Here is a 21,801-nt window from a genome sequence, read left to right as displayed (position 1 = left end):
GGGCGTGGCCAGGATTTTTGGTTGAGGCGCCATGTTTCTGGGCCGAACAAAGTGCTAGCGAAAGAGGAGCGAAAGTACACGGATAACACCAGCTATGGTTCGTACTTGCTGTGCGGTCGGTTGTAAAGTTAGATCGCACGACCGGCAAGGGAATAAGGTTGAAAATGGTTTATCTTTTCATTCTTTCCCCACCTGGAAGCAACATGAGGCACCTCATGGATTGGATGTTACCAAAAGAAGGCGTCTAGTCTGGATAGCAGCTGTGAGACGAGCTGATATCCAGTTCTCTTCCATCTCCAAATATCTGTTGGTGTGCTCCAGACATTTTCATTCCGGTAAGTTATAGATATGTTCATATCACTCTTTATCCGGTCTTTAAGTCTGACGTCACTAGCCGTGTCTGGGCTCAAACTCCGCTGCAGGTCCATAAATCACACGATCACTGTGGCATCACTGAGAGTTGAAAAACTATCTAAAGTCTTTCATCTGTAATAAAATGATCAGCGTTCTGCTCTACCATGTGTAACAATTGAGTTTATCATCCAAGCATCCATGAAAACGAAATTAGCAGGAAGTTAGCTCGCTAGCTTCCATCTAAATACAATATAGCATGTCCTAACTGAGGGATTTTGGAAACAAATTCAAACGTACAGCTCTGCTATCACTTCCAACATAAATGAAGACAGAAAACTAAACAGCAGTGACGTTTGTAGGGTTACTGAAGTTTGGCTAGCTGGTGTATAACAATAAAAAATGTATTTTTTGTGATACAGGACAAACATGGAACCAAGATATGTAATTAGGATTATTTCTAATAAATATGAATAAATAATTGCAATTTCTTTAACCACTGAGAATAACTAAATCCTTCAGGACAATGTCACATCAATGCACTGAACTCACTATGGCTACGTTCACACTGCAGGTCTTAATGCTCAATTCCGATTCTTTTATTTAAATCTGATTTTTTGTCTGCTTGTTCACACTACAAATAAAATGTGACAGCAAATGCGCTCCTTTGTGAACCTTCAAAGTGGCCCGCATATGCAAAAGCAGACGTCACACACAACACGTTCTGTTTAGACCCAGACCAAACAGTATTGTTTGACTGATGGCACTTAATATAAAGACTTGTTTCAGACTTTGCTTTAAGTTATTTTGTTATTTACATATGGCCTAATAATTATCCTTATTACCGTTTTAGAGAGGAGCGGTGCTTCAAAGGATAGTTGCAGATTTCTGTCAGAATCTGCAGATTATACAGTATAAATAAAATGTTCACGTTGTCTTCCCAACAGTTTCACTAACATCTACACGGGATGGACACGAAGCGCTCATGTGTTCTCAATGTCTTCTCAGACGCTTCTCCAGCGCTGATAATTAGCATATGTTTTGTGTCAGTGACATAAAAGACAGATTTAATGCGACATGACCGTTCAAACAGCAGTTGCTTTCTAAAACATGTGTGATATGTATCAGATTCAGTACCACATACGAAAGTGACCCAGATCGGATTTGAAAATATCGGATTTGTGCTGTTTTTACACTGTCATACCATGATTGGATATGGGTCGCATACGGTCAAAAAAGTCCGATTTGATGCGCTTTCGTGTGCAGTGTGAACATACACAGCAAATCCAGCATGTCCAAATTAACACTGTCAGATTTGATTTCAACTCTTTTAAAGTGTCTATATGGGTCCACACCAGAGAGAGTTAATTTAACTCTTATTGGAGAGTTGGTACGTTAACTCTGATTTAGTGTTAAGTACCAAATCTGTCTGGAGTTGATAATTTAACACTTATTAATGCTAACTAGGTGTTAAGAGTTTATATACTAACTCTCACAGAGTATTCTAGTTTAACTACATAAGAGTTATCTTCTAATTAATTCTAAAAAGTTTGAATTTTACTCTTCTGAACTTCTAGAAATTCCTTTGGAAATAAACATTTATTACAAAGAGGCAATGGTTTTTGAAAAACATTTATTTTGAACTGTGCACTACAATTTCAAAACATTTTCTGAAACATGTAACAATATGGAGCAATGTACATGTTCTCACTTTCATTAGAATATTGTTTATCAAACGGTCTGACATAGGTAAATGCAACAGCATGCTCATTGTTCTTTTCTTCAATACAATATGCATTTCCTCCATTCATCACTTCTGCTCTCCCCCATATTCCACCTTCACAAGCATATCCTGTGTGGAGATTCAATAAAAATTAGTCGTGCACTAATTAATTGCAGAAATAATCTGGTAATCAATTGCAGCACAGTAAAAAAAAGAAAGAAAGAAAAAAAAAGAATCATTTTTAAGCTATAACTTGTATTTTCCCAAAAGATTCCAGATCCAATGACCATATTTAAAGGCAATATTCTACCCGAACATGTTTGTTAAAATGGTGCTCTCTCAAACAACTGAAGAACACAGACAACAGTTAATGTTGAACTAAATTTAAAAACTCAATCTTTTTCATTTTTACCTAAACCGTGTGTGCAAAACTGGAGGGATCTAAACGTACAACCCATTCAGGACATCTGCTACTGCTGTTTGCTCATTTTTTTGTGGGAGATCGTTTTCAGGCTTGAAGTAGCACCATTATACCAACATTTCACAATCTAGACATTGTTTTAGGTGTATTTAAGTTAACCAAAAACTTGACTGAAAATTCATATGCAAGCTTTTTTCAAGGCTGTACTATATGCCCGCAGACAATACATTTCAGCTAGCTAAAACAGATTATTATGCTATCACCGAGCATGTGGCTAATGCCTTTCACACAGCTTTGTCTCAACTCCAAAAAGCCACAGAAGTAAAAGCTAATAATAATAATTGAAACAATCTCACAAAAAAATGACTTACCAAGCATGGCAAACAACTCAGAAATATGTAGAGCAAAATGTTCTGAAACGGCTTCACTTCAGCTTGGTTCGGAATCTGTGGTGCTGGGGGTGGAGTCTGTGAATTTACTCCATTAGTGTCATACCCCCTCTAGGAGTTCGGAGTTAAGAGGTCAAGAGTTAATGTTTCCATTGTAACACCTCCAGATTTGACATAGAAACACTAATTTTTAACACTCGATTTTAACTACTATCATTTTACACCTCGGAGTTACATTAAAAGAATGTGACTCTACTTAGAGTAAAGTTAACTCTACTTTTGCAAGAAGTCTACTAACACCAAAATATTTGACACTTTTGAATTTGCTGTGTAGCCAGAGCCTCCACATGCTCTCACTGTAATTTATCCCTCATGAATGAATTTATGATTGCACTAATTTTTAATGTTCGGGGGAAAATCAGACGCATTTTACTCACAGTACCCTACAAACGTCACTGCTGTTTAGTTTTCTGTCTTCATTTATGTTGGAAGTGATAGCAGAGCTGTACGTTTGAATTTGTTTCCAAAATCCCTCAGTTAGGACATGCTATATTGTATTTAGATGGAAGCTAGCGAGCTAACTTCCTGCTAATTTCGTTTTCATGGATGCTTGGATGATAAACTCAATTGTTACACATGGTAGAGCAGAACGCTGATCATTTTATTACAGATGAAAGACTTTAGATAGTTTTTCAACTCTCAGTGATGCCACAGTGATCGTGTGATTTATGGACCTGCAGCGGAGTTTGAGCCCAGACACGGCTAGTGACGTCAGACTTAAAGACCGGATAAAGAGTGATATGAACATATCTATAACTTACCGGAATGAAAATGTCTGGAGCACACCAACAGATATTTGGAGATGGAAGAGAACTGGATATCAGCTCGTCTCACAGCTGCTATCCAGACTAGACGCCTTCTTTTGGTAACATCCAATACATGAGCTGCCTCGTGTTGCTTCCAGGTGGGGAAAGAATGAAAAGATAAACCATTTTCAACCTTATTCCCTTGCCGGTCGTGCGATCTAACTTTACAACCGACCGCACAGCAAGTACGAACCATAGCTGGTGTTATCCGTGTACTTTCGCTCCTCTTTCGCTAGCGCTTTGTTCAGCCCAGAAACATGGCGCCTCAACCAAAAATCCTGGCCACACCCCCTGTGTCACTTCCGGTATTTCAGACAATCCCTTTCCGTCAAGGATTTTTAATTTGTTGTGGATTTTTAATTTGTTGTGGATTTTTAAGTTGTTGTGGATTTTTAATTTGTTGTGGATTTTTAATTTGTTGCGGTTTTTTAATTTGTTGCGGATTTTTAATTTGTTGTGGATTTTTAATTTGTTGTGGTTTTTTAATTTGTTGTGGATTTTTAATTTGTTGCGGTTTTTTAATTTGTTGTGGATTTTTAATTTGTTGCGGTTTTTTAATTTGTTGTGATTTTTTAATTTGTCGTGGATTTTTAATTTGTTGCGGTTTTTTAATTTGTTGTGGATTTTTAATTTGTTGTGATTTTTTAATTTGTTGCGCTTTGCACTTCCCAGCCACCGTAGCTGGGGGCCAGGACTCTACTCTTCGGGTTCTTGGGGGATGTTGCTAACTCCGGGTCCGATAACAGACACCACACCCGCAGTAGATGTGCTCCGTGTGAGGTCTTGCAGCAAGCTATCAAATACGGTGCATTTCTCGGCTTTTAAAAAAAATGCTATGCGTCGCCAGGTGTTTCATCAGATTCGAGGTGTTACCTCCTTTGCACAATATCACCTTAAAGCACTTGTTGCAGGCTGCTGAGTTTGCATCTTTTGCTGTGAAGTACAGCCAGACTTTTGACCGTTTCGCCTTGGGCATTTTTAATCTGTAGCTCTGCTCTAAAAGAACTTACGTACCTGGGCCCGCCTACTATCCTTGGAAAGGTAAAATGATTGGCTAGAATCCAAAGTGCATGACATCTCAGGGGGAAAAAAGCACCGAAATAAAGCACCGAAATGTGCGCTTCTTTTCGGTCTGGTTACTACCGTTTATGTCAGAACCGATACCGGTACCCATCCCTAGTCGCAGGCGTGCCCCAGGGATCAAACTCAATAGTAACAAATATGAGCTTCACCTGGAAGGCACTAAACAAACACTATCCAGAACTAATAGCTTTTCTATTACAATCAATAACTCGCCAGTCTCCATTTCCCCATGTTTGAAAAGTGTCATCCTTGATAGTACTCTATTTTTTAACTCACACATCAATAACATCACTCGGTCTGCATATTTCAAACTCCGTAACATTAATCAACTCCGTCCTTTTCTCTCCCCACATGCCACTGCCATTCTTGTTCATAGCCAGGTCACTTCCCAGATCGATTACTGCAACTCTCTTCTTTTTGGTCTTATTCAAAAATCTATCCATAAGCTTCAACGTGTCCAGAACTCTGCTGCCTGTATTATTTTGTAAATTGTTATGTTTGTTGTTGTTATTGCTTGTGTACAGTGTCCTTGAGTGTTTTGAAGGGCGCTTTCTTAAATAAAATGTATTATTATTATTATTATTAGACCAAGATGGCGGTGCGTGAACAACGCGAGGCTCAGTGTCTCTCCAGAATCTGCTCTTTAGCGTTTTTTTTGACCGGATTATTCATCCAGAATTGCTGTGCTCCAATAGTTTTATCGCCGATCTCCGACTCATCCCAGAGATCTGCAGAACACTGGAGGCTGCCCACTCTTCCCGGCTGGGCGGAAGTGCACGCATGCGGCGCCGAGAATGTAAACAAAGGCGAGGTAGGTGTAGAGGGCTACAAGCTAAACTAAAGCTAACACCACACTGGCTGCCTTTACCCAGTATTTTCAAAACACTGCGTCAAAAGGACCCAGGACCATGACATTACTGCTTTGCAGTAATGGATCCAGAGAAACTGGCAACTCAGTGGTAATAAGCTTGCCACTGCATTTGCGAAAGACAGATATAGCAAGAACCTGGCACTGCAGAGCTAGAAGGGTTTACTGCTGCTTTTGCGATCATAGATGCGGAGAAACTGGCAACTCATTGGTAGAAAAGCTTGCTGCTGTGTTTGCAAATAAGGGATAAAGGAAAACGTTGCAACTTGGCGCCTTTTTTTTCCCCCAATCTATGCAGAGAAACTGGCAGTGGTGGGAAGCTTGCTGCTGTGTTTGCAAATGAAGAATCTGGCATCCCCATGCCAACTTGCTTCAGCACTTGGGATGGAGGGAAACATCAAAACTGGCATTACATGGCTAGCAGAGATAAACAGCAATGGAGGAGCAGCAGAGCATGGAACTAGGGATTGATTTCCACCTTAGCATTAAATGGTATTAGGAGGCAGGAGCAGAGTGTGATTGTAAGCGAATGGAAGGGTAAGTAAAACTATGTTACTCTTGTGGGATAACTCCCAAAATTCAAATACTTTATTTCCAATTAAGGAAGAACATCCTGCTGTACAAACAAACCTGAGGAAGCATCTAGAGATGTGCAGAATGGAAGTGCTGTCAGAGAGCTGACCGATGAAATCAGAATAGGTTGAATGTTTACCGGGTGAAAATAATACAATGAACAGATTCGCAAAATAAACAACAGAAAAAAAGCCATTTGACATTAACTGCATATTTGTATTTGTCATGCGCATAATCATAAACATGAAATACTGTTCAAAAGAACAGCATAAAAACAAACAAAAAAACAAAAAAATCAATTGACTGTGTGAGTCAGTCAGATCATTTCCATAGAGAGGCACTTTGCATCAGCAGCACCATGCTCCAGTGCTCTGGGAGAGTTTATAGTCCTGAGAGTTGAACACTGGATGACTGACAGCTGTCCTTCATCACAACAGAAGCCACAGAAATCCTCCTCATCAAAAACATGACTTTGATCTGCGTCCTCATCTGGACTCTCCTCTGCTGCTGCTTCACAGGTAAAGTCCAGAGAATCAAACTCCTCTCCTCTATCAACATCTGTCCCTCTGAAATGAAGCCCACAAAACCATGAAGCTGCTTTATGTTTTTGTCTCTGTATCCTCAGAGTCCAGAGGACAGATCACAGTGACTCAGCCTGGAGCAGTGAGCTCTGCTGTGGGAGGAACTGTGAGCATCAAGTGTAGGACCAGTCAGAATGTTTATAACTCTAACCGTTTAGCCTGGTACCAACAGAAAGATGGAGGAGTTCCTAAACTGCTCATTTACTTTGCTAGCACTCGAGAATCAGGGATTCCAGCTCGTTTTACAGGCAGTGGATCAAACTCTGACTTCACTCTGACCATCAGTGGAGTCCAGGCTGAAGATGCAGCAGTTTATTACTGTCAGAGTTTTCACTGGCCTGGCAGTCTACAAGTGTTCACACAGTGAAAAACAGTCGTACAAAAACCTCCCTCAGTCAGACTGAACAGAAACTGAACTGACTGCTGCAGCTGGAAGATACTGCAGAGACTGATACAGTTCACTGAGGACACACACACACACACACACACACACACACACCTTATTTTAAACTACCTTTAAACTCAAACTCTTCACACTAAAACTGAATTTAACTTCATCTTATTTATCAGCAGAAGTTGAAAAATGCAATAAAATATGCACCTCTGGTTCATCACCCATCATCACAGCTTCCCCCAAAGTAAATAATACACATATAAACACACAGATCAAACAATAAACCTTCACGTTTAACTATGACACAGAAAATTATGAATTCTTCAAATATTTGAAAATCACATGTTTAATATGTTTTGAAAATTATATCTCGCACACCTAACTATTACAGCCACGGTCCCCGTTAGGTCTCACTTTCTCCTGTCTTTTTACTCTTTTCCTTTCCGTTTCCTCTCTTGGAGTCCTTCCAATTTTGATGTGTCTGTCGACATGGCAGGTCCTCGCCAGCCTTGGGAGGTCCAGCTGCTTCCTGACTGACTCACCTGTTTCTCATTAACTCATCACTCACCTGTAGTAAAAGGACTGACTCTTTTTTTCTGTCATTGCTGTTACTAAATTATTGGCCCTGGTCTATCAAGATTATCACAAATGTGATCGTTAATAGCGATGGGCAAATGAAAAAGGGTTCATTACTCAAAGCTTTTCAACACAGAGCTCTTTCGTGGCATCTGGTAACAAAATTTAAAGAGCAGTTTGAATCTATAACTTTAAATGAACCACTTTATTAGAATTGCCCACTCCAGAGAGCTGAGTTGGCTTCTGTTTAATATCATGTGACAGTTCTACCTGACTTTGGGCTACTTATTTATGTTATGTTTATGTGATTAACAATAATTCTGATGAATAAATAAACCTTCCTTGATTAAACATGTGCAATGATATAGAGATTGAAAATGTGACGTCATTCAGGGGTAAAACCGCAAAGGATTCTGGGAACTCGTGGCAAGAGGTACTAGCGCACGCAGGCTTTCAATTGAAATCAGTCACACAGCGATAAAAAGAAACACAAAAAATGGCAAGAAGCTGTTGTATTATTAACTGCAATAGCCGGTCGCATGACAGCCACGGGAAGCCGACTGATAAAGAGATCGTTTGTTATCGGATTAAGTCGTTGAAGAGGAATTGTTCGAGCCATGTTTCCGAAGTAACAAAGAGCCGACAGATGTCCTGGATTGCAGCCATTCAAAGACCAAATATAACGTCTCAGAACACTCCAGCTCACATGTTAGTCTGCTCCAAGCATTTCCACAAAGGTCAGTGTTTTGTAGTAGTTAATACGTCATTTTTCATAACATAATTGGTGATATAGGTTACAAGCAAGTCTGGCGCTGAACAGAAATTGTCGCGCTATGCTCCTTTATTTATTGTGCATAAATAGTGAATTGTCCTGACACAATATTGCGTTTCGCTTCTGTTATTACCATGGTACATTGACAAAAACATATACTTTTATTCACAGGATAAAACAGTTGTTTTGTATCACTAATTGTCCAGTGCGATTACAACATACAATATTATTGTCACTGCTACATTTCTGTAATGCGTACCAGAAATTATTTCCACTACCAATTAATTACCGTTGAGCTCAAAGGTTATATTAATAAACGGTTAACGAATGTGTATTTATGAAGACGATTTGTGAGACTGGTAAACTGACCTTTGTTTGTACGATGGTCTTTCGTTCTACACGGTGCATTTCAAGGTCCTGTACCCATCCGTCGGTAAACTGTACATGGGCTTGTTGCAGTGACCTGAAGTTACTAAACTTCATGAGTGTATGCACTCACTCCAAGAACCGTATAATTATAAATCTGAGCGTGGTGAAAGTTGGGCAGCACGCTGACGTCTTTTGTCCACTCTGTGTGCTCGTAAGGGTCTGACCCTTTCACTCCTTTGATTTTTTCCTCGCCTTTTCATCGAGTCTGTCTTTGTACGGTCCGGCATTGTTCTCCTTCGTTTTGTACGTTCCTTTTTTGGGGGCAAAGAAAAACCAAGAAGGTATTGGAACCGGAGAATGAACGTTTTGCGGTGCTGCAAATGCTTGCATTTGATGCGGTACTTAGATTGTTTTGCCACCAGTTCCCGGCATGCAATGCGCCAAAGTCACGTGGTCTGTCAATCTCTATTGTTTCTCTTTGCTTGTGACTTCTTGACATCTGTAAACATAATAGATAAAAATACATTAAGTATAATGTTGTACAACACTCTGTTATGATAGGTTGGGAATGTGCTGTGCTGTGAGGTCCTGGCTCCAAGCAGTTGTGTAATTAACTAGTTGACAGGTACCTTTAAATATAAGCTATATTGACTTATGTATAGTGTATTTCTTAGGTACATTTTACCTGGAGGTAAGATTGCTTGTGAACTGGTAAAATAAAAACAATTTGGTTGCTACTTAAGGATAGGCAGAACGTCCTTACTTTCTCTGTGATTCTCAACATCTCGCACAAAATCGCCACCAAAACAAAACACAAATTCAACCAATGATTCACTTCCTTAAACCACTGAATCAGGTACTGAAGCAGTGATGTAACAAATAAAGCTTCAGACGTCACTGATCAGGTGACTCTGGCTGGATGAACCAACCCTCGGCACAGTTAATTTTCGTTTAAAACTTCATGTGCTGAGGAAGATCATGTCATACAAACCTGAAGACCAGATTCTGAATGGTTGTTGTGTTTAAATAGTTTTATTGACATGTGTGAACATCTTCACAAAACCTACTTTTAAAGCTGACCTGGACTAATAACAAAGAAATCTTTTCAACTGTAACAGAAAATTAACTTCATTTTTTGTGGCTGTTCACACATTCATTCTGTATGGTTGTAATTTATTGAGAATGTTTTTTCAGCTCTTCAGCCTCAACATCATATTACTTGTTAACTTGGTGAAAGTGCCACAAAACAAACGCTTAACTATGTCACACCTGGCATCATATAGCACAGAAAAAAATTGGAAAACAGCTCCAGCTGACTGACTCTGTGTGTTTGCATATGTGTCCTGCCTCTCTGCTCACAGCTGTTAAGAGGCCAGTGTTGATCAGTGGCTGTCCAGGCCTTTCAGAGCCACTCACACACCAGCAGCACAATGATGATGTCACTGACTCTACTGCTGGCCACCCTGGGGCTCCTTGTTCAGGGTGAGACTCTCTGTGAAAACTTTGCTTCAGCATGCAGCCAGGTTCACCACAATGATGTTCTGCTATGATGGAGAAACTCTGAAACCAGCAGCACTGACCTTCTTCCATCTGTTCTCCATGTTAGATAAATGATCCTCTAATGTTTGATCATCTTTCTCTGAGCTCGATTTGTCTCAATAACTTTTATCCTGTTTTTATGTTTCAGGTTCATCAGCTGAAATCATCCTGACTCAGACTCCTAAAGCTCAGTCTGTTGTTCTAGGACAGACTGTCTCTATCAGATGTAAAGCCAGTTCAAGTATGAGTAACTACCTCCACTGGTATCTTCAGAAACCCTCAGAAGCTCCTAAACTGCTAGTTTATTATGCAACAAACCGTCAGTCTGGAGTTTCTGATCTTTTCAGTGGAAGTGGATCTGGACTGATTTCACTTTGACCATCAGTGGAGTTCAGGCTGAAGATGCAGGAGTTTATTACTGTCATCAGAGTTACAGCTTCCCGTTCACACAGTGAAAAACTGTCGTACAAAAACCTCTCAGCTGAAGAGGAACTGATCTGAAGCAACAGCTGCAGAACAAACTCAAAGACTGGGAGGAACAATTACTTTAATATTTACTGCGAAATTTTATTTGTGTACACGCATTTCAAGTTTAACGTTCATAAATTTATCGAAAAAGTTTTTAATAACATGAAAAAAACAAAACAAAAAAACATGAAGTGGTGTCCCCAAATAAAAACATAAATGTTTAATGAGTTACAGAATACAGACACAACACTGGCTCCAGATTTTTAACACATGAACATTATTTTTAGATGACTATTGTTCTCTGTAGTCTGACTCATTCTTAGTTTCTACATTTATAACAATGAGTTCCAATGAAAAGACGTAACTGGAAGGTCTACAAAGAAAAAAAATGTTGTTTTTGCTCATTAAATATTTTTATATTAATCCAAGTTGTAAAATACAACAAGCTGTTATTAACAATACAAATACTGTTGTCAGTGTTTCTGCACAGTTAAGTAGCTCTTTTCTATTTGTAAGCTGTTAAATATTAAACTGATCCTTCTGTGGAGCTCAGCTGCAGTCCTTCATCACACAAATCCAAAAAATCACTGTAGTCACATCACAACTAGTGTCTATAATATTCTAATATTCTGCTGATTAACAAATCAAGCAGGCTGTTATAACAGTATTTGTAGGGAATGTGTTCACTCTCATGTCAGTGACGATTTAGCCTCATTTGGATATTTCCAACACAAAAGAATCACTGTTAGTGTTGCAAAAACCTAAAGTTATTTAGTCAGTTTGGTCAATTTCCAAAGTATTAATGTAGACAGAACAACGAACTAAAACGTTTCTCTTTAAAATAATACCTTACTAATGCTTAAAAGTGTGACATTATTATAAAGTCCTACCTAAATCTGAAACCAATGAAAATGAGATGTGATCATCCTCCTCACAGACTGTGGTCTTTGTCTTGTGTTAAGAGGTTTAGTGAAGTGAGTTTCTCTCATTTTGCTGTAAAAACTAGAAGAGATTAACTTCTATGTAAGTTGATTAAAGCAGACCTGTAGTCTCTCACCTGCCTGCATTCCTGTGTGTTTGTTCTGTTAGTCTGTTCTTAATATCATGTCCACTTCAAGCTCAATTCTGTCGTCATTATTTGAGTCCAGTTATTGTCTCGCCGCCTTCTGTGAGTTACTCAGCCTCTGTTTTGTGTGCTTTAAATCTCAGACTCCTTATCGCCACCTCATCCTGACAATTAGAGATCCTCAACTAAGTCTCCACCTGCTTCATCTCTGCCACCACCAGCTTCTAGACTCTTCTCTGCTTTGTTGCTTCATCAGAGTTTCACTGCCAAATAGTTCATTAATCAAACTTCAATAGATCTTCATTTAAACTTGATTTAAATGATCTCTGTTTAAACATACAGATGACACCCTGCTCTTTCATTTTACGTATTAGGTTTTAGATCAGATTAAAATGTAGATCATAAAACAGCTTTGAGACTGGAAATTATGAAGAACACACAGATAATCTATGGTTGACATGACCTCAACATCTTATTGAAAATATTAGATGTGTGTATAAAAATATATTTAACTATTTAATTGTACTTTACACTCGGTGTGTCTGTTTACATTTTTCTTTTGGTCTGATTTAATAAATATTACAAAATCTTTATTTTTAATGTGCATTTATTAAACTCACAGAGTCAAAGAACATGTTTCCTCGTTACATTTTTATTGTTTTAAGAGTTTGAAATATCAGCTTTACAACAGACACAAAAGGATGAAACTAGAGGAGATTGTTGATATGATTGTTGTCATTTTGAGATGAAAATATGACAATTTAATGTGTTTATTTTTTTTAAAATCTGCAAACACAAAGAAACAAAGAGACAGAAGAAAAACAGCATCAAAGACTCAGTGATTGACATCAGGACTGGGAACACTGGTCTCTCCTCAGTATCTCTGAGACCAGAGTCTGGGAGCCCTGGGTGGCCTCACAGGTCACAGAGCCCACCTTCCCCCACTGGTCTGCAGTGAGCGTCAGGGTGCTGCTCCAGCTGTAGAGGCCGTCATTCTCCACTCCAGGAGTCCTGCTCTCCTCCCCTCTGATGCTGCTGCTGCCACTGCTGTCGCTCGTCTTCCAGGACAGACTCCAGTCTGAGGGGAAGCCCTTGTTGGCCACACACATGAGCATGGCCTTCCCATTCTCCAGCTCCTTGTTGGAGGGGGGCAGCACTGTCAGGGCGGGGCGGGTATCACCTAGGAAACACCAATCAGCTTAGAGGGCAGGAACCACAATTTGAATTTCTCCTTTAAAAAGTTTCTGTCAGGTGTTTTTTCTGCTCCACCAGTCATTCACTCACACATTGTTTCACTTCCCTTTAAGAAACCTCTCATGCATATCAGCACAGAGAGAATCATCACACAGTTTGACCTGAAATATGTTCAAACTACACTGGAAATAAAAGAAGCAGATGTGGAAACATTTACAGCAGAAGTTTGGCTTTAAAATGATTAGAAGTCTAAATCATGGATGACTGAAGAAATGAGTGGACACAAGCACAGAGCAGCTACTCATTCATATAGATTTGAAATGTTATTGAACAGCTCACATGATTTCAAACTAAATCTGAAACATCTGACACGATAAAAACATCAGAAAGCAAACTTTAACTCGTCCAAACAGCAGCTGATGTGGTGGAAATTTACAAACTAATCATAAGATGAAGTTTACTCTTGTCTACATATATTTTACTATGACAGAAATGTAGATTAAACAAGAGAAACTTGCAGAGCTAATCTGAATTAGTCCAGTAAAAAGGACAAACATCGGTAACTAAATTATTTTAAATAAAAAAATACTTTTCTCTTAACCAAGCAGCCTAACAGATAATTATTAAATAAAATGATAAAACATTTAATAATAAACACAGTTTAATTAACTTACTTCCAACATCCAGTCTGGTTCCTCCACCAAAAGTCCACCACAGTGATACAAACTCATTGAGCAGCTGTACAAAAACCTCGACTGTAGAGAGACACGGCTCTCTGACTGTCAGACTGAACTAAACCTACAAGCCCTCAAATACAACTTTATCATCAGAACCAGAAATAATAATTAATGCTATGAAACAGCCCAGATTTTTATCTGAAATTGTAGTGAGTTTTTGAATATACATTTCCAAAGCTGACTTTCTTTCTTAGCACAAAATTAATGTCTAAAATAATTTATCAGTTACACAAAAAGTTTCCTAGCCTTTCCTATTAAATGAAATGGAAGAAAAGAAAAATACATTTTAAAAATGGCTCCAAGACTGACTTACTTCCAACATCCAGTCTGGTTCCTCCACCGAACGTGAACCACAGTGATACAAACTCATTGAGCCGCCGTACAAAAACCTCTGACTGTAGAGAGACACGGCTCTCTGACTCTGAAACAAACAAACTCAACAAAATAATTTAATCATTTCTTCTCAGTTTTGTCAACTATTCTGGAAACTGGAAGTATTGCAGTGCTACACATTTGAATAAGAGATATTTTTATTTTGAATATAGGAGTTTTCAAAATGAGTGAAATTGATTTTTGGGACTTCTTTCTCTGATGATATCAAATCAATCAATAATGAAATCATCAATTTAAAATTGAATTTTAAACTTGATTTAAAATGTTTCAGTATAAACTGAGATGTCTTTGATTCTCTAAAATATTTTTTTTTCATTTTTTCCATTTTATACAGTATAGTTTAATTGTAATAAATGCCTAAATACTGAAAAATACATACAGACATATTTGCATCCAATAAACTGAAAGTTACATACATACATAAAAAATAAAGTAGTATTGTTGAGTTGCCACTGAAAAGAACAGCTTCAGTGCTCCTTGGCACTGATTCTCAAAGCATTTGAACTGTACTGGAGGGATGAAGCCCTTTCTCCCAAAACATGCAGATGGAGAGCTCTGTATAACACATCGGCCCAAAATCTCCTTGACATTTAGATCAAACTTTAATGATTATAAAAACATAAATTCACATAATTTCCATCTTCATTCAAACATTCATCGATCCCTAGTTCCTCCCGTCATCCTGGAAAAGCTCACTCAGCAATTTTGCCTTATAAAATCACATTAACTAAAGAAAGAGCAAAAAAGACAAAACATAAAATTTTTCTGGTTAGTTTTGTTAAGCTTGAGGATAGGATCAGAGATTAGAACTTTTTTCTCAGAGAGCTGATCCAGACTTCCTGTATTGGGGTGCTGGTCCTGCAGATAGACAATATGTCTTTATTGGGTTATGGATTGGCACTGATGTGTGGGATTGTAGTATCAGGGTTATGCTGATACATTTTCAACAAATGTAACAATTGATGTGAAATAAAGTGACCATCATGTCTGTTTGGCCAACAAGTCTAACAACCCAGGGTCACAATTTATGAGAATCTGTGTGATCGACTTGAACACACATCTGAAGTACAGCCAGCTAAACTATATGACAGATATCAACAGATCTTCATTATTAAAGTTTATCCAAACCTATCTCACAGCTTATTATTAAAATATTATTTCCTTCTTAAGTTAAAACCTGAAGCAAACCCAATACTTAATAATAAAAAGGAAAAACACATTTGTCTCTATATAAAACTGTTTGTATATGTTTTTATACTGATTTATAATTCTTTTATTTTATTTATAAATTATTTTATAATTTATTTCATTTATATTACATGAGTCATCACTCACTCTCTGAAAGGAAATTATGAAATATATGGGAAAAGAATATTTGTTCAGTTTTAACCTTGTAAACACAAGTTGACAAAACATTGTGGAGCTGTGGATACTTAAGTAAATATACATTTTCCTGTGTGCTGAAATATCTATAATTAGTAAATACAAATTAAATTTAAATAAAAGACAAAGGAAAAAGCATTGTATTGACTAAAGGATAAACATGTCACATGACACAGGATGACATGATGAGGAAAGATGACTGACTCTGTGTGTTTGCATATGTGTCCTGCCTCTCTGCTCACAGCTGTTAAGAGGCCAGTGTTGATCAGTGGCTGTCCAGGCCTTTCAGAGCCACTCACACACCAGCAGCACAATGATGATGTCACTGACTCTACTGCTGGCCACCCTGGGGCTCCTTGTTCAGGGTGAGACTCTCTGTGAAAACTTTGCTTCAGCATGCAGCCAGGTTCACCACAATGATGTTCTGCTATGATGGAGAAACTCTGAAACCAGCAGCACTGACCTTCTTCCATCTGTTCTCCATGTTAAACAAATGATCCTCTAATGTTTGGATATTGATCATCTTTCTCTACACTGGATTTGTCTCAATAACTTTTCTCCTCTTTTCATGTTTTCAGGTTCATCTGGAGAAATTGTCCTGACTCAGTCTCCTGGATCTCAGTCTGTTGTTCTAGGACAGACTGTCTCTGTCAGATGTAAAGTCAGTTCAAGTATTAGCAACCACCTCCACTGGTACCTTCAAAAGGACGGAGAATCTCCAAAACTCTTAATTTATTATGCTACCAGCCGTCAGTCTGGAGTTTCTGATCGTTTCAGTGGAAGTGGATCTGGGACTGACTTCACTCTGACTATCAGTAGAGTTCAGGTTGAAGATGCAGGAGTTTATTACTGTCAGCAGTGTAACAGCTTCCCGTTCACACAGTGATACAACACTGTACAAAAACCTCACACAGCTGGAGAGGAACTGAGAAAAAGATAATCTGAACTGACAGCTGCTCAGAAACACACATTATTTTATGTTTAAAAAATAATTAGATAATTTTAACAATAAATACATATTTTGTTATAATAACATTTTATAAATGTTAATATCATCAGTTCTTTATGCTCAAAGTAAAATTTTATTGCTACAATTAATTTTCTGTAAAACAGAGAATATCGATACAAGCAGTGATTGAAAGGAATCATTTAAGATATTTTATCTTTGGATTATAAAACCTAAAAACTTTTTTTTTGAAACTCAAAGACTAATGACTAATTCATGCAGCTTTAAGTTCTACAGAAAAACAAATATTTAAGATTACCATGTAATCATCTTTAAATTAAAAACTTCAGGCAACGTGTCTCTGAAGTGTTTTAGGTGCATACACGCTCTACATTATATATTACTACATTTCAATTTAATTTAGCAATACATGTTGACAGTTATATATACAGTGGGATGCAAAAGGTTGGGCAACCTTGTTAATAGTCATTATTTTCCTGTATAAATCGTTGGTTGTTACAATAAAAAATGTCAGTTAAATATATCATATAGGAGACACACACAGTGATATTTGAGAAGTGAAATGAAGTTTATTGGATTTAGAGAAAGTGTGCAATAATTGTTTAAACAGGCAGGTGCATAAATTTGGGCACCACAAAAAAGGAAATGAAATCAATATTTAACAGATCTGCCTTTTGCAGAAATTACAGCCTCTAAACGCTTCCTGTAGGTTCCAGTGAGAGTCTGGATTGTGGTTGAAGATATTTTGGACCATTCCTCTTTGCAAAACATCTCTAGTGCATTCAGGTTTGATGGCTTCCGAGCCTGGACAGCTCACTCTAACTCACACCACAGATTTTCAATAATATTCAGGTCTGGGACTGAGATGGCCATTCCAGAACGTTGTACTTGTTCCTCTGCATGAATGTCTTAGTCGGTTTTGAGCAGTGTTTCGGGTCGTTGTCTTGTTGAAAGATCCAGATCCAGATCCATCCATAGTAAAAAAGAAATTTAAACCGGGTCAAGTTGAACTACAAACACCACCAAGTGTGGTTCAATTTCTTACTCTTAAAACCCCCAAATTACTATCCAAAATATACAGAATGCTTTCTAAAATAGATGAATCAATATCACTTCCTATTGCAAAATGGGAAGCGGATTTATCAGTTAACTTAGACCAAAACTTCTGGTCTCAGATTTGCTTAAAAACCTTTCATCTAATTAGAAATCCCAGTCTTCAATTAATTCAATACAAAATACTACATAGAGTGCACTATACAGGTCATCGGATGTTCAAGATGGGCTTTACGTCTACCAACAACTGCTCACACTGCCAAACCAATTCACCGGACAATTATATCCACGCTCTTTGGTTCTGTCCACCAGTTCAGAAGTTTTGGCGTGAGATATGTGAAGACTTATCGAAGTGTCTGAAATGTAACATTCCAACTTCTCCTTTAGTGTGTTTGTTGGGCAGCTTAGATAATGTCACTTCAGAAAAGAATATAGCCCACATGGTTTTCACTGCCCTATGCATAGCCAAGAAAACAGTCCTCATGAACTGGAAAAATAAAAATAATCTTAATTCTAACCAGTATAGAAATTATCTATTAGATTACATTAGTCTTGATACAGCCTCTGCCACCACATCAGATCAATTGCTCTGGGCTCCTTTGATCAGCTCCATCACCTAGTGGGGGTGGGGGGTCATAGTTTGGTCCCACCTTCACTGTTGTGATTGGTGTGGGGGTAGGGACAGGCTTAGGGCGTCGGGGGGTTCCCCAGGAGCATCTTCCTTGGGGGGCTCAACCCGGGGTAGCGGTCATGGCCAATTAAGGGCTCTGTTGGCTCTTAGGTGACGGTTTCCTCGTGGCTGCGTGCAGCGGGGCTAGGGGAGGGTCTGTGCTGACGGACGTGGGTTACTGACCTGGTAGCCTGGCTGCCCCTGGGTGGGTCCGGGACGGGCGTGAGGTTCTGGGGGCGCTCCGTCTCTGGGCTGGGGCCCTGGCCGGGCCTCGGGGGCTCGGGTCCTGGTTGGTGTGTTGCTGGGGTTGTGGGCGGGTGGGTATATGGGGGCCCAGTCCTGGCGCAGGGCGCCGCCAGCGCATCAAGCCACCTGGGGGACTCTTCAACTGGTGGGGGAGGTTGTCACATCTTGCAGGAGCTTTCCTCTCCTCAGGAATTCTCTCTGCAGGAGGGGGAGATATAGGAGAGGTGGAGGAAGATCTCAGCCTGGGCGTCTATTGTCTTGTGTAGTCTGGAAGATGAGTGGATGATGGGGTGGGTGCAGTTTTCTCTGTAGTGGGGTCGGGTGGGCTGTCCCGGGCTCTGTGGGGCCGGGCGGCGCTGCTGCACTGGGCCCTGGTCCGGATGGGCCTGGGCCCCCTTTCCCTGGCGGGTCGCAGAGCATGGGGGTGCCTACTGGGGTCAGCGGGGGAGCTGGCCCCAGGGAGGGGTCACTTGCCCCTCCCTTTCTTCCCTCCCCATCTCCAGCTGCCTCCCTCTTCCCGCTCCACCACAATCACCCACACATGCAGGGCCTTGGGGTAGGGGTGTGTCACCAGGGTGCAGAGGAGGCATCCCCCCCCTCTGTCCCCTTCTGGCTGCCTCTGCCTCAATTTTATCTCACAACTTAGACATTCACATTACTCACACTCTCATAACACATACATATAGGATCTTGGGGGTGGGCTCACAACACGGACTCCAAATTACCATCAGGCTGTACACCTCACCCCTGGCGTCGTTGCCCACCTCTCAATTTTAAATACATGTAGACATTGAGGGCTAGCAGGAGGGGCTATGCGCTTACCTGCTGCTCTCTGGCAGGTAGCTCCATGCCCTCCTGGGTTTTAATTGCACCTTAGAACACATATACATCAACACTACATATGAGCGGGTAGAGGGAGGTTTGGAGTCTTCTCACACCCCCGGTCTCTGCGGCCTGCTGGAGCGGGGGGGCTAGGAGGAGGAGTTGGCCGTCCGACTGGGGTCTGGTGTGTGGGGCCTCCCTGCTGCTGCGGAGTCAGGGCAGTCTGCTTCTCCCCACTGCAGGGAAAAGGGTAACACCACCTGGGTCTGGGTGCAGTTTCCCCCTCCAGGGGCAAGGGTACCTAGACCCGGTTCTTAGAGTACGCTTGGGGAGTGTGATTGTGTGTACAGCGTCTCTTTATGTCTGTCTCCACGTTGGTTGAGTGTGGAGTAATTGCCTATGAGAGCATGAGGGTGGGAATGGATGTTTGTATTTGAGTGTGCCTGTATGTCTGTGTCTATATGTCAGGTTGGGTATCAGACGCCACCTCTCTGGGGACATCTCAGGCCCTCCAAGGTTTGGAGGCCTATCTCCCCCCACCACTTCCCCTGCCGGTGGCAGACGCCCTCAGACATCGATGCGTTGGTGGTTCTTTGTGTCCGGGGGTGGGCGTCCGGGTACACACCGGCTCACTCCTTGGTGGCTGCTTATCGGGGCCTGGAACCTGGGGCATGCTCGGGCCACTTCGGGGGTGGGGTGCCCTCGGCCTCTCGGCCTGGGGCTCGGTCACTCAGGCACAGCTGGCTGCCGGCGGAGCTCACGGGCACGTCACTGCAACCCCCCCTGGCTTCTGCTCCGCGGCTGCTGAGTGATCCCTCATCTGGGACTCTCCTCAGCTCTTTCTGGGACAGTGGCGCGGCTGCCCCTCTGTTGGTCTTCCTTGGTCTCTTGTGTTCTGGGGGCCTCTGGATGTCTGGAGTTTTGATCTCCTCCATACCTGCTTCATGCCCTGGAGGATGGGACTGTGGCCCCCCACACCCTCTAGCAGATCATTACATTAAGGAACCTTTTAAATACAAGCGCGCTCATGCTCACAGGTGTACACACAGGTGATCACACACACAAACTACACCCTTTTTGGCTCCTACCTCAAAGCACACTGTGCGCTGTCGATCTTACGTGCTGCACAATAATGTTTAATATTAAGTATTTAGTGTTATATTCCCATATATCATTGTGATGTTCATTATTCTATTACTCTCATTTTCTTCTGCTTGTTTTCTTTTTTCTTTCTCAACAGGTGATCCAGGTGATCGATATATGTATTTTTTGTCTGCTTATTTTGTTGCTTTTTGTTTTTTGCCCTTTATCCCCGTCCCTCTTCTCCGCTGTTTTTTTTTTGTTTTGTTTTGTTTTTTCCCCCCTCTTTCTTTCTCCCTTTTCTTTTCCCCTGCCCCGTGTCTAGCAAGTAAAAAAAATAAAATAAAATAAAATAAAATAAACAATAAAAGGTAAATCAAATGGACCATTACGGCAAGGCTGGGATGGTCCATTTGGTAAAGTAAATCCATTGGGCATCTTTCTTCGCCTTTAGACAATAATTCTGATGGCAAAAGAACCAAACGGGACAGGTTTAAAAAAAAAAAAAAAAAAAAAAAAAAAAAAAGAAAGATCCAGACCCGGCGCAGCTTCAGCTTTGTCACTGATTCCTGGACATTGGTCTCCAGAATCTGCTGATACTGAGTGGAATCCATGTGTCCCTCAACTTTGACAAGATTCTCAGTCCCTGCACTGGCATGATGGAACCACCACCATATTTTACTGTAGATACCAGGTGTTTTTCCTCCATGCATAACGCCCCTTATTATGCCCAAATAACTCAATTTTAGTTTCATCAGTCCACAGCACCTTATTCCAGAATGAAGCTGGCTTGTCCAAATGTGCTTTTGCATACCTCAAGTGGCTCTGTTTGTGCTGTGGGCGGAGAAAAGGCTTCCTCTGCATCACTCTCGCATACAGCATCTCCTTGTGTAAAGTGCACCGAATGGTTGAACGATGCACAGTAACTCCAACTGCTGCAAGATGATGTTGTAGGTCTTTGGTGCTGGTCTGTGGGTTAACTCTGACTGTTCTCACCATTCGTTGCTTCTGTCTATCCGAGATTTTTCTTGGTCTGCCACTTTGAGCCTTAACTTGAACTGAGCCTGTGGTCTTCCATTTTCTCAATATGTTCCTAACTGTGGAAACAGACGGCTTAAATTTCTGAGACAGCTTTCTGTATCCTTCCCCTAAACCATGATGTTGAACAATCTTTGTCTTCAGGTCATTTGAGAGTTGTTTTGAGACCCCCATGTTGC

At 40.4% G+C, this 21,801-nt stretch overlaps 1 gene segment (V, D, J or C); it reads right to left on the bottom strand.

The window, feature by feature from the left end:
- Nucleotides 1-12,646: 12,646 nt before the first annotated feature.
- Nucleotides 12,647-13,990, bottom strand: LOC134619868 (Ig kappa-b4 chain C region-like). The segment is given in 2 exon segments: nucleotides 12,647-13,219; nucleotides 13,908-13,990. A coding segment is annotated over 1 exon segment (267 nt).
- Between the last annotated feature and the right edge of the window lie 7,811 nt (nucleotides 13,991-21,801).

Source organism: Pelmatolapia mariae, linkage group LG22 (assembly GCF_036321145.2).
Source record: "Pelmatolapia mariae isolate MD_Pm_ZW linkage group LG22, Pm_UMD_F_2, whole genome shotgun sequence".
Classification (NCBI taxonomy): Eukaryota; Metazoa; Chordata; class Actinopteri; order Cichliformes; family Cichlidae; genus Pelmatolapia; species Pelmatolapia mariae.
The sequence above is the reverse complement of the archived record's forward strand: the minus strand, read 5'-3'. Positions and strand labels throughout refer to the sequence as shown.